Source organism: Andrena cerasifolii, chromosome 2 (genome assembly GCF_050908995.1).
Source record: "Andrena cerasifolii isolate SP2316 chromosome 2, iyAndCera1_principal, whole genome shotgun sequence".
Taxonomy (NCBI): Eukaryota; Metazoa; Arthropoda; class Insecta; order Hymenoptera; family Andrenidae; genus Andrena; species Andrena cerasifolii.
Window position 1 is genome coordinate 8,769,546 of NC_135119.1, and position 14,200 is coordinate 8,783,745.

Below are 14,200 nucleotides of genomic sequence, written 5' to 3' on the forward strand. Positions count from 1 at the left end.
ACGCGCTAACCAGAATGACCCCTTAATGTGTCCCTGATAACCATCTGTCTCCAGTCTGACATCAGATTGGTGGCAGGGTCTGGCTCTGGCATGAGAGCGCGGAGTCTGACGTCAGGCACTGACATCAGGCTCTGCACCTCAGAACGCAGCCAAATGCGGACACAGACGACTACGGTTCTGTTGTCAGATTCTGCTCCCCAGATTTGGCTATCAGGGGTAATATATAGAAGCCCTACTTTTTTTTTTATATAGATGTAAAAAAGGACATCCTTTGTGTAAGCAAGTGTTTGGATTGCATGCCTTTCACTGCAACGCAAGGTTCAGCTATTTACTGTTAATTATCATAAGTAACAGTTTTCCAACTCAAGATCCATCGTCCTATCTCCTATTCTGAAAAAATGTGGAGTTATTACGCATCGAAGTTTCGGAAAGTACTAATAAAAAATCACGTCAGTGGATAGCACATCACAATTACATCATCAGGCATCATTTATCTCTACCAAAATCAACGAATTCCAAAGATTTGTAAATGTAAGTAACATCGGTCCAAATGATATCCCGAATTTCGCACAAAATGCGAACGAATGCATTGCGAGAAGTAAAATCATGTGGTACCACTTAGAGACTGGAGAGACTGACACAGATCACATCATAGAAAGAACACAGCGTTTTCAATATTCCCTTTACTTTGTTTCTCGCTGGCGCGTCGCAAGTGTCCCAAAACGAGATCAACGAAAACCTAACAAACGACGACTCGCGAAAGCAACTGCCGCGCGCGCGCTGAGTAGATTTCGCATGGGCAAAGCCGACCTGAACAATAATACCCGCTTACTTTTGTCACTTTCTCTTTGTGCACCTCCTCGAGCCTCATCTGTGCCTGTTTGTAACTCTGGTGCTCGGAACGTGGATCAAAATGCATTAGGTATGGATCAGGTGTACTCTGTGATTGCGGGGATTGTTGTGTGCTGGTACTAACCGGCAACGGCATCGCTGTCACGTCCTGTTTAGGTTTCTCCGTTGTTGAGATTGTTGTTGATAATCGACTGGAACAGAAAGCACGCGTTCGGTTAGCATCACCAATTCCCAGGCAAAAGGGTACGTTTATGTTGGAGCTGCGATAAACGATCAGAGAGCGACGATAAGAGCGAGATGACTATATAATAATGATGATAATAATATATTTATTCACAGAACAAGCCCATTAAGGCAAAGTAGATCAATAAATTAATTACATTAATTAGCACAGCCAGAACAACCGACCTCGTGTGTAACTCGAGCAATAAAGACTGCGTAAAGGTAACAAAGGATTAGGGTACTAGTATACAAAGGAATCACCGCGTAGATCTACGTACATCTGTGTAATGCCATCGGAAAACAGGGCACTTTGAACGTTAGACTTGAAACTAGAGAGGGGATCAACAAAGGAATCAATATTCGCAGGACAACTGTTAGCGAGGCCGCTTATTCTATGCAGGGGATCAACGTGCCCAGCCCAGGAGGAGTAGTCCGGAGATTTGAAAAGGTGTGTTTGCCTAGTAGCACGTACAGGAACATTGAAATTGACTAACGCCAGAACACGAGGCTTATCAACCATCCCGTTCAATATTTTGTACAGAAAAGTCAGGTCCAAAACTCTCCTCCTATGCTCCAGGGTCCGGATATCCGCACTGCTCGTGACAGGGCCATAGTCAAAGGAGCAAGTGGCTGACTAGGTTTGTAAGCTAAAAGGCGCAAGAATCTGCGCTGAACCCTCTCAAGTTGAGCCCTATGTTTATCCCAACGCGGCGCCCAGATAACAGATGCGTATCGAGGGTGAGACAGCACAAGGGTAAAGTACAGGTAACGCAGCGTGGAAGGATTCGCGAAGTCAGCGCTGCTTCTGGTAATAAACCCAAGGACTTCATTCGAGACCGCAACGATACGTTGGATGTGTTGGATAAATGAGAACGAAGAGTCGATAAGGACACCGAGGTCGCGAGCAGTATCTACGCTAGATAACTGGACACCTGCGATTTGGTAGGGATAAGGTGAAGGATTTTTGCAACGAGACAGTCTTAAGATGTGGCACTTGCTAATATTAAGCTCCACGTGGTTTACCAATCGGAAACCCTATCAAGGTCCGATTGAAGACTTAGGGGATCAGCTGGGCACGGGTTGCGTTTATAAATTTTGAGGTCGTCAGCGGACAGTGAAAGCTCGCTGCCTAAGATGACGTATGTAGATGACCAACGATAAAAGCGTCCAGAAAGAAATATTTCTTTTTCTTCGCTATTATCGCAGCTCCAAGATAAACGTACCCTAAGTCATCTGCGAGTTATTAATAAGTTATTCAAGCAACGTGCACTGACCTTGTTGTGGTGTCGTAATCGTCAAGATATTCCTCGTCGCTCTCGTCGTCGTCGGGCTGATCGCTGAACACGTCCTCGGGGTCCGCCTCAGAATCGTCATCCTCGTTTGAGTCACCGTCAAGGTCGTCATCGTCGTCGAGATCATCCTCGTCTTCGTCCGAGTCCATACCCTTGGGGATCGGTAAGTTGATCGACTTCATCGGTTTCACATTCTCTGCAAGTCGAAGGAACACGCGTTCTATTGACATTGCGCGTAAAAGGTACAAGGAAACGTAATTGTTCCGTGGGATTCACCGAGGCTGGTGGTAAAGTTCTGTCTCGTTTATTTAACCCGTTGGCTGCTATGCACGCATATAGGGTAAAGTAGCCGAATATCACGCAGTGGCGGATTCAGGAGCCTTTCTTGGAGGAGGCGAAGTATGTGAAAGTACATAAGTATATTTTCGAACCTTCTATTGCGAGGTTTAAAATTTACATGGAACTTATTAAAAATTTCATACTGGCCGTGGGGTTTTAATGGGTAAAAAAAATCCCACACTGGCGCCCCAGGGGATTCCCCTCTGAAGTAGTCGGGGTGCCTTTTGAAGATTTCCCCAAGTTAAAAAAAAATTTATTTAAAAAAATTTATAATTTTTTAAACGTGGAGACATCTTCAAAAGGCACCTCGACGCCTCCAGAAGGGAATCTCCCGCGGGCGTCAGGGTAGTCTGGGATTTTTACCCACTAAAACCCTAAGTTCTTAATAATTGACATGTAAATATCTCTATTATTACGGCCTATTGGCTAAAACGCTGGGACACCTATTTACTTATTTTCGACATAGATCCATCGTACCAAGGCTCATCAAAATCGGTGTCTACCACATGGTGTCCTCCCCTTGTCGGTTTGCCTCGGTTTGCCTCGCGCGGGGCGCGCAGAACGAAAAATCTCAATTTGTCCAGCCCGAGGCATTCGGGTCTGCCTCGGCTTGCCTCATTCGTGTTCGTGCTCAAGTCTGCACGCGGCCTCAAAATGTTTGTACTATTTTATTACTCTTGGGAGGGGCGATATCGCCCCTATCGCCCTCCTCTGGATCCGCCCTTGATATGACGACCACCCCCAATATGAGACCCCAGCTTATCTCCGCAACAGAACTCTTGAATGTCATAGAGATGCTATTTGTTTACTAACTAACCGCGTATTTGTTGTTTTACCCGCACAGTGGCATTGTAAGCAATTAAGCGTCTTGAGCAAGTACATATTTCTGAAATACGTTGCAGAAAGTTTCTGAAGTGGTTCGATTAAATTACAAATACCTCCAAAGTGGCAGGTGTATAATGATTTTCGCAAGTACCGTGGTATAGTGCTTGAAATGGAGTTTAAGGCTTATTAGTTGTACAGCATTAAACGATGAAGACTTAACTTCGAAGCTACTTAAGAGTTATCGTGTTACTGTTTCCGAATATGAGGCCCGTGAAACTTCAACCGATCAGAGTAAAGAAGAAATTGTTCTGAATGATGCAAGTGATTAAGAAAGAAAATTATGATAAAGAATGCCTGTTTTTTGCATAGGTCTTTATTCTTCAGATGTGCCAGGTGGGTTAAGTGTACGTATAAAGTGTTACGACGGGCGTGGTGGGCCCGCGAAGGCTGCGGCAGTGAAGAAATACGATTTCACCTGCCGAATTTATAAAAAAAAAAAAGGAAGAAAAAGTAAGTTTCGTAAAAAAACAAACTGGGTCTCATATTAGGGACCCATTTTTTATCTGCGAATTTGAATGACTTCCGTTTTTTTTATTTATTTATTTTTTATTTTTATTATGGAGAAACCGAATCTTTGTTATAGTACTTTCCAGTAAGTTGCTAAAGAATACATATTCTACTTCTAAAACGTGTATCGAATTTCAATAGAAGTGTTCTTAGCCAAGAGTTATAATGTTTTTTAAGAAATGGGTCTCATATTCGGCTACTTTACCCTACGCGTTCAATCTGTTCCGCGTCCAAGTCCCTCTGGCTCGTAGAACTCATAATTTTTACCAATCTGAAATATCAAGGTCAATTCGCTGGAAACAGATTATAAATATCGCATTAGAATCTATGTAGGTTGAATATGCACGAATTTTTACTAAATTATGCATGCTTTCGAAATTTCGTCAAAAAGAAAACAAAATTTCCCGTGCAGCTTTCCTAAACAGTATGTATAGGTATTCTAATTTAACAAAAAAAAAAAATCATAGAATGGTAACGCCATGCACGGTGACAGCATCCATGGACTGCACGGCAGGCGATACAAGTACGAACATACACTACCGTCCATAAGTCCAGGACTGGGCACTTACAAAATAAACGGAACGATAAAAGAAGATCGCTGGCACGGGGCTCACGGTCAGAGGCAAAAAGGTTCCGCAGGCGAACATGCTATGTACTACCTGTATTCTTATCTTTTAACATTGTTTATTCCTTAGCCAACATTGCAAAAGTAGAAAGCGGAGTACAATGATTCTGCAATAAACAAAGGGATTTCTAGATTTAGAGTTTGGATGATGATGAATGGCTCGTCATGGGAATCTCTGGAATAGACTTTGATCGGTTTTGCCAATACTTGTATCCTGCGACAATTTTAGTGGGACGTTCCACGCGAAATCGGACACTTTTTGGAGCAACATTTCGGATGTGGCTGAAATTTGAATATGTTGTAGTCTTTAGGGATATATAAACGTATCTCCAAGGATTTTCGACAATTTTGAAAAATGTCGATTTTACAGCCGTTTGAAGGTAAGTGCTAACTTTTTTTCAATAAATTATAACTATGAAAGTAGTGAAGGGATGGAGATGAGGTTTACGGCGATTTGTAGAAAAGACATTGAAGTTTTAAGAAAAAAATTTTGAAATTGTTCGGATGAAAATCATGCTAACACAGCTCGGAGTTACGCTGCCTTTGTCATAGAAGTTCAATTTACCCGGTAGACATTGATCGATTAGAAATTTGGAATTTTTAAGAATTTATTTCTCGAGAACGGAAAAGAGTTGCTCCTTGATACTTTTTTGTGGTGTCCTCCCCTACATCTCAAAGGAAACTGATTAAAACACTCGCGCCACAGTTTGTAGCTTCCCCCTGTCAGTGAAGTTGATAAAAGGACGATTTTGCAGTATGAAATGACTTACGTTGTGACATAAAGTTAACACAAATTTATTGCTTACCGTCAGGGACCCAGTTCCTGATCACTTAAGAGCAACTACCGCGGGTTTTTCAACTTGTAAAGGGAAAACTTAACCGAATTTAAAAGATTTTTTGTTATTTCAGTAAATCTATGTTTTATCTTTAATTTGGTATTAAAAAAGTGCACGCGTTATAATAATTAATTTATAATTTTTCTTTGAAAGCAAAGAATGCAAAGGGAGCAGTTTCTGATCACCTTCGCACGTTTTACTACGAGCTATCGAATTTTGCGTATAAATTTCAAAATACTTGATAATTATTTAGTAACTTGTTAGAATAAATTTGTATCATAATAAGCTTATTATTTGCTTTAGTTTCCTAAACTGATCCGGAACTGGTTCCTTGACGGTATAGTGTGGAGAATGTTTACTTACTTCAAGTTGCGTGTTAAAAACCTTTGAATAATTTCGTAAATAATATTGTTACTGTTTTTCATCAATGTATCCGCTTCATTAATATTTCGGAATTAATTTCTTTTCAACCCATACAGCACTTAATATTACAGAAACATCGCTACAATATTACAATTCTACTATTGCAATGTTTCAGTAATATTGTGAAAAATATTACCATGCAATGTTGCATTGAAAATATCGTAGAAACATTGCAGCAATATTACGAAGCATCTATGACTTCGACAAATACACGATGTCGCGTGGGTTATACAGTGTGTTTCGTTTAACTGAAGATATGCAAAAATTGTTATTACGAGAATTGTTTGGCACGCAGGCGGGCATTATGATGTGCAAATAGGTTTTTTTTTGTGCATGAAATTGTAGAGATTTGAAGCTCGATTTAATATTTTTAAATGACATAAGTAAACGCACCAATAAATGAACACTTAAGGCTAATGAGTGAGCACTATTACAAAATTATCTTTGCAGCGCGATTGATTCGAAAAATTCTTTGGATACGAAGCAAGAAATTAAAAGAAGTCTCTAATTAATTAGTTGCTTACTTTAATATCTTATTCTACTCATTTTAATACAAAATATCCATTCACTGGTAGGTGTTCATTTCCACCCTACTATTAATGTGTACACTTTTTATGTGGAATGATACTGGGTGGAAGTTGTAATGCACATCTAGTGTTATAAAACCCTAATGGGGTTTGCCAATATCAGCTTTCGTTTTCGAGAGATATGAGTTTAAAGTTTTGCTTGCTAGTGCATACTACCGATATATGTATATAGTTCAATTACGTAAGCCGTCGGAAGCCTTGTATTCAATTAGCGGTTGTATCTGCGGTAGTAAAGTGCTCGACATTCGATAAGAAGTTTTTTTTTATATTCATGCAAAGAACTTTAACCTCAGGTAGACTTAAGCAACAATTACAGAAAAAAGTTAATAAGCATTGGTCGCTGTGATAACGTTACATTACAAAATAGCCTTTAGTAATTTACTGTTGCATAATGTTTAGTTACTTGTTCTTTTACAGTGCAATTAGTTATTTACCAAATATTATTTTAAGTACATCACAAGCTCATTTTTCCCCTTCCCCTCCTTACCACCCCGGGCTTTCTTGTCATCGTCACAACTGTCTGCATAGCATAGTTTTAACCATAACTCTTTTCTATGGTAACTTCTAAACCATAATTTAAGTTCAGTTAACTTTTCGCTCACGTATATATTGGTTCAAGCATTAAATGCAATTAGCATTTCTGTACAGTGATTTTATAGCCTTTAGTCTTCAACTTAAACGTATCATGTAGGTACCTTCCTTCTTTTATACACGTTTAAGGAGTCAGTCCACTGTGACGGTTTGAAAAATTAAGCTCTTTTTTAAATTTTTTTTTCTCCGTAGATACAACATATAATGCAATAAATCTTTTTGGTGTTTATTAATCTACTCTTATATTATACAGAAAAAATTGAAAGAATTTTTTTCAATTTGCTTTAAAACTTTAAACGCGATTATCTCAAAACGACATTCTGTTCAACTGGTGCTGGTGATTGCGAAAAAACTATTTGACCAATCAGTCTGAAATTTTTACACGTTATTCAGCACATCGGTGCCTATGACCGGGATTAGGATTATATTTACTGATAGAAAATTAACCAAACGGCGGACGTTTGAAGTTTAAGTGTGGAAATACGGTGAATTTTTCAAGCATTTTGCCTTGCAAAAAGTACGAAATGGTTAATCAAAAAAGCTTTCCGTTGTCCCGACCCTTAAACACTGTGCAAAAGGCCGGACCGAACAGATTTTCTTTTCCGTTCGTCCTCGATGGTCAAACATGGGGTATGGCTTGAGGAATTGAACGATCACCTGTTTTACGTTACGTTTCCCTTCGAAACACTTCTTTCTTTGTTTTCGCGGCTTTTGAACGACTGTCATACCTTTTTTGTTAGTTCAATGTCATTTTAGTAAAACTGAAAAGATTTCGAAAATTTAAGGGAAACATTTTTACCCAAACTCTTCGCAGTGACAAAAACGGTACTTCAATAACTGGCATTAGCACCGCCAAAAGTGCGTCAACTCGAGTTTTACGAGCCTTTTTACTATCTTGCTGCGAAATATTTCGTGGGATATTTTCAATCTTGCAAAGAAGTGAAAGCAGCTAAACATAAGAAAATACAAGAATGCGAGTCGTTTAAGAAACTTGTATCCACGTTGCAATAATCAGTTTGCTGGAAAAGAAGCGAGCGCCCGGTGACTTACGGACGGAGGAGTGTAGCTATATCTCGGAACTTTGGCCTTTGCAGGGGAAGTCGTCATCTCGCGTCTTTACATACACGGCTCGTCCCTTTTTCCCACCGTGAAAAACTCTAATTTGTCTCTGTTATGTTGAAGTGGACAGCCGTCTTGACTAACTAGGTTCTCGAGATGTCCCATTCTCCGAGAATAGACACGCTGATGAGCTGACTTCTCGAGTTCTGCAAAGCCAGACAAAAGCCTCGGCCAGCGTATCCTCGGTGGCTATCCTTTTATCTGGGTCACGCAGTGGTGTCGTGTTGGCAGTTTTTCCGTCGTCGAATGTTCGTAATACGTATTGTGCCTCGCAGGGGTATAGTGGCTAACCCGAGAGCCGCTCGAGTGGTGTGTAAAGCAATATTCTTGAGGGCACGAGCAGCCAAATATGTTCGTTGGCCACTTGTTACTGGGACTGTACTCTTATGTGGTCTCATCCCTCCCCGCTCTGGGGCCTTAAGGGGCAACACCACTGTGACGGCCGGAGAAGTAAGCCATTTTTAAGATTTTTTTTCAGGAATGATTTACAGTTTTCATGAAACAAATTTATTACCCACCTTTAGTACGCTGTCTCAAGAGACTATACAAAAAAAATAAATGGAAAAACATCCATAAATTTTAATATATTAATTAATCTTCTAGACCCTCCCACGCGAGCTGGTCGAAGGTGTAACTATGGAACAGCAGGTCCGAAATCAAATTTCATTTTTTTGTTATAAACTATACGAGTGTGGTTTCCGTTGTACGTACGGATTCTTTGATTGAAAACAAACTTTTTGAAATACGCTCGAAAAACTGTCCATCTTATCCGCGGATTTTCGAAACTTTTCTTCCAAAGCGCAGCATTTTTACAAAAGTAATTTGTTTAAGAAATCGACACGTACAACGGAAACTACGCTCATGTAGTTTATATAAAAAAAATTAAATTTGATTTCGGACCTGCTGTTCCATAGTTACACCAGCTCGCGTGGGGGGTCTAGACGATTAATTAATATATTAAAATTTATGGAGGTTTTCCTAATTATTATTTTTCGTATAGCCTCTTAAGACAGCGCACTGAAGATAGGTAATAAAAATTTTCTATGAAAACTGTATATTATTCCTGAAAAATAATTCTTAAAAGTGGCTTACTTTTCGGCCGTCACAGTGGTGTTCCTCCTTAAAGTACCGCAGCTTCCATGGATACGTGCAGTAACTAATCTGGGACCCGCTCAAGTGACGTACAAAAGGATATCGCAAACGTGTTCTTCGTCAGCTGTTACTTATTTGGTCACGGCCTTGAAGTACTAATTTCCAAAAAATTGTTAATACACCCACGAGATCTCGACTTGATGGCACACAAGGCCCTAAAGAGTCCCAGCGACTTTATTGTCTTCTACTTTTCCGCCACTACCTACGTACATAGTAGGCGGTACACAAACGTCCAAAAATTATGCTGATTACGTCCCTGGGCTCTTGACTCGTCTGCAAGAGACTCAAGGGCGCTACCCACTTCGCCCCCTGCTACTTTTAAAACGTATCGCTATATCACTGCGAGGCACGATACTATCGCGCATATCGGGGACTCCTTTTCTTCGGGGAACCAGGTTCGAAGGGGCATCAAGATTCGGCGTTCCGCCGTGAAAGAAGGAGAGCGGGGCGGCTGCCAGGGGCTTCCGCGTATTTGCGCGGACGAAGGGGGAGAAAGCTTTGCTCGGTCGCCCGTAGAAATTGGCGCGCTGGAAAGCACCATGGCTCGTCGACTGCCTTATTTTAAAATAGCAGCATAAACAAAACGCAGCGACATACAGCTGGCGAACATTTCCCTTGCATCGCCAGCGAATAATTTATTGGCTGACATTGGGGTCGCAAGTAGGGTTGCTCTGCGGGGGAGAGAATTAATGTATAACGTGTGCTGCTGTTTAGTTTTCAATACGATCGAGTTAAATCAAATTGTTTGCTCGATTGGGGTAAATATTTTTTAATGCAATCGACTTCCCTGCTGAGACACTTGCCGGGACAGTGGAAATCTATGAGAATCAACAAAATCGCAGATTAGGAGTGCCTTCTTCTTGTACATCGAATAATCCACGACTTGGGTAAGGGAATACTCGACGTTCGAGTGATTCGTTTGAATACAGAACACTGCGGCAAATTTTTTTGTTGTAAAAGTTTATATTAAGTACGGAGGGGATGGAGAATTCTGTGTCCACGAATATCCCGTGTGATAAACTATCGCGAAGCAAGATCAGATGAACATTTCATCTTAGTAATATTTTGCCACATGACGTCACATAATGAAATTGCGGGGCTTTGCAAATTAGGTTTTCAAGCGCCTGGCGATAGACAACCCGCCACTTGTCTCTGCCTAGGGGCACACGCTGCTCTGACTACGCGTACAGTTTGCGATGCATTCAACCGTGAAATTAGAATTACGCCACTGCGTGTAAATCGTTATTGAAAAAAGGATACGGAGTAAATGCGGAGTTTAGGAAACTAGAAAGAGATAACAGACAAGAGGGGAAATAAGTTAAGGAAGAAGGCAGGAAGCAAATGAACGCGGATTGCAAACCACCAGGCGCATGGAAGTTTAATTTTCAAAGCCTTGTAATTTCGTTATGTAACGCCTCACAGCAAAATGCTATTAAGAAAAAGTATTCACTTCATCGTATTCTATAACATATTAAATTTACAGCACGGAATCCTCGCTCTGCTTCTGTACAACGTAAGTGGAGTCTGTGCGTTGCATTCACTTTTGCCAGATCCATGTTGGGAAAACGCGCAAAGAGTTACCCAAAAAATCAGGCCTTTCGTAGCCTCTTTTCGGTCCCACGATTGTGGGACTGAATTTACGCGAAACGATACCTTATGATGAGACGTAAATCACAACAAATTTTCGAGTTGAGGTGACAATTAGTTTCTGAGATATGGGAGGTGAAAGAAGTGAAAATTCGTTAACGAACTTCTACGTCAGTCCGATAATTTAAACAATTGTTTCCCGGGGTTTTGCTGACTGCTAACAACGAATTTGAACTTAGATTTTCAAAATTCACAATGGCCGATTCAACATCATGTGCGATATATTAAGAAACAATCCACTACACAGACATTTATATTTCTTGATTATTATTTTTTCCAGTGAATTTTGAAAATCTAAGTTCAAATTCGTTGTTTGCAGTCAGCAAAACCTCTGGAAATAATTGTTATATTATCGGACTGACATAGAAGTCCGTACATCGAAGCGTTAACGAATTTTCACTTCTTTGACTTGCCATATCTGAGAAACTAATTGTCACCTCAACTTGAAAATTTGTTGTGATTGATGTCTCACTATAAGGTAGAGGAGTCCGAGGCAGATTGTAACAAAAAAAGTGTTCACAGTTTTTTCTCGAAAGTGTTTTTCTCAATCAGGAAATAATTTGCCGTGATTTACTATTGATTTACGACAAAATCTTGGACACTTAGACATCTAGCTTCGTCTTAAACAAATCTGAACCTTTGTTACGATGTGCCCCAGTCCCAGGGTAAATTGTAACACATCTATTTTACTTATTTAAATACAAATATGAACACGAATAAACATTTCCAAAACATATATCATTATTAAACATTTGATATACACGAGTTAAACAATAATTGCTTATTCATCTGATTCTATAAAAATCTTCTTTCTCGCTTTCTTTACTTTTGTGTTTATATTTTTTTATACTTTTTCGATTCTCGATTGTTCTCTGGTGCGTCTAGAGCATCTGTTTCTGGTGTGTCAGCAAATAGCTTGCTTTATCACCATTTAGAGCGGAGTAGCAAGTAGCATGTTACAATTCACCCGGAGCTTGAATTTTTGCATTTTATCCTAGCAAACGAGAAACTAGACATCAAATTATTAAAATGCGTACACATTATAATAAACCAATGTGTACTGATTCGTTTGTGACAAAATAAAAAGCAATAATTCAAACGGTTTCTAATGACGGTTAATTGAAACAAAAGTGCTAAGACAATATTTACTTACGTGTTCTGAATACTAAAATTCTGGGCTATAGCCACAAATTGAATAAAGATTTTACTTATGTTACAATTTACCCTGCGTTACAATCTGCCCCGGTCACCCCTATCGTTTCGCATAAAATTCCGTCCCAAAATCGTGGGACCAAAAAGAGGCTATTTATTGGGTGACTCCTTATTCGCAACCCCTGATGCGCGGCGTATAACCATCGTCACGAGTGCTATCGAGCAAGGGTGGTAGTCGAGTTTCATCGTGATCATAAATAATACCTATCCTACAGTTACCGTGCGTTCGCCGTCGACTATTATTAAAATGGCCACGTAGCTCCGCATCTTTTAATTACACGCACTTAGCAGAGGAGCGTTTCAAAGAAACGATCAGTCGTCGCGGGTCCAGTAAGAATGTGTTCCACTCGTGATCGATAGGACATTTTTGAAACGAGCATGCCTGCGGCAACTATGGCGACGAACGGTTTCGCGATTCGACGCGGAAGAATGGCTGCGGCGGGGGCTCTCGTGTCTCGTCCACCCGAGGGCTCGTAATTTCACCCAGTGATTCATCGGCGATTCCTATTGATTCCGAACTATGTGGGAAACGCCGTCGTGACATGTTTGGCGAGGGCTGGTGGTGTGTAGCTGCACACCTACCCCCTCCCAACCTCCACACCCCGTCCACCCCTCCCGACAAGTGTATATCGGGGTCGAGTTTATTAGCTGTCACGTACGTGCGAGGTATTGGCATCGCGGGTACATCGAAACGAAAAGATGCGCAGGAACGGGCAAAGCCATAGTGTTACGTTGCGCAGCCGTCAGGAACGTCGACGGGACACGTTATTGATTGCACGAGCGAGCAAGACAGAAGCGTCGAGAGCGAACCATGAGAGGGGGGCGGGGGTGAGAGACGGGGGAAGAGAAACGACCAGGGTAAAGTTGCTATATGCACCCACTTTCTTATCTCTACGATGACTCCAGGTCGAGCTTCACTTCTGGGGTCATTCGAGACTTCCCTTGATCTTAAATTTTATCGAGTCGGTGAATTCTGCAGCAACTATAGCGGAGTATTAGCTCCACGAACGAAAAAGGAAATAGGGTCTTTTAAGTTGCGACTGGAGGTGCGATATAGGAACGGTGACACAGTAAAAGTAATCCACCATTTCATTTTACTAATGCTGCGGTTCATCAGCAAGGTTCATTTTGGAAAGTCTTCATATTCACGACATAGCAGATTAGTACTCGCTGCGGTGTATTTTAAGCACCGTTGATAATTTGTTAGGTAGAAAATGATTGTATATGCAGATCCTATTTCTCTAATTCTTTTCTGCAGCATAATTCACACGCTGTCGAAGTGACTAATAATTAAACAGAGTAAACTAACAAGGGATGTTCGGTTGCCCGAACACTCTAATTTTTTTTTTTTAAACTGTGCAGGCTTGTAGAGGACTGCAATTAATAGAAGTATCTGGTAATTTTTCGTTTATGCCCGTTTTCGGCTCTTCAGGGTGAAAACATCCCTTGAAGGTTAATGTGTGATTTACTTTACCTTTCTGTATATCTGGAAAACTGTAGTATGTATAAAAAATTATTGCTATGAAAACTTAACGGCTTTATATGCTCTGTGAAGTTGTGTAATCAAATTGTTTACAATTTGTAATTTAAACAGGAAAATGTTCCCCACCACAAATTTTAAACAATTCGATTACACAACTTCATAGAACATAAAAAGCCGTTTTCATTGCAATCTTTTTTATATGTGCTACAGTTTTCAAGATATACAAGAAAGAAGGAAATCACACATTAACCTTTAAGGGGTTTTACCTAGTCAGGCGGCCGAAAAGAGGCGAATGTTTGTGATTTTTTTTTGGAAAAGCGGAAGCATATATTCTCGCAGAACATTTTGCACTTGAAAGAGCAACATTTAAAGAACATTTGGTAATTTTTTCGTACAAAAATATTTACGCGATAAATCCTGATTTTTTC

The 14,200-nt window shown here is 40.4% G+C and overlaps 1 protein-coding gene across 3 annotated transcripts in view; it reads right to left on the bottom strand.

Moving 5' to 3' along the window:
- Appl (amyloid-beta-like protein) overlaps positions 1-14,200 on the bottom strand; it is a 70,644-nt gene that overhangs the window by 8,718 nt on the left and 47,726 nt on the right. For all 3 annotated transcript variants that reach the window (XM_076806585.1, XM_076806586.1, XM_076806587.1), the window contains 2 exons: positions 2,349-2,562; positions 833-1,043 (listed from right to left, as the gene is read on the bottom strand). In XM_076806585.1, coding sequence (XP_076662700.1) covers positions 833-1,043; positions 2,349-2,562 — 425 coding nt within the window. The remainder of the gene's footprint in view (positions 1-832; positions 1,044-2,348; positions 2,563-14,200) is intronic.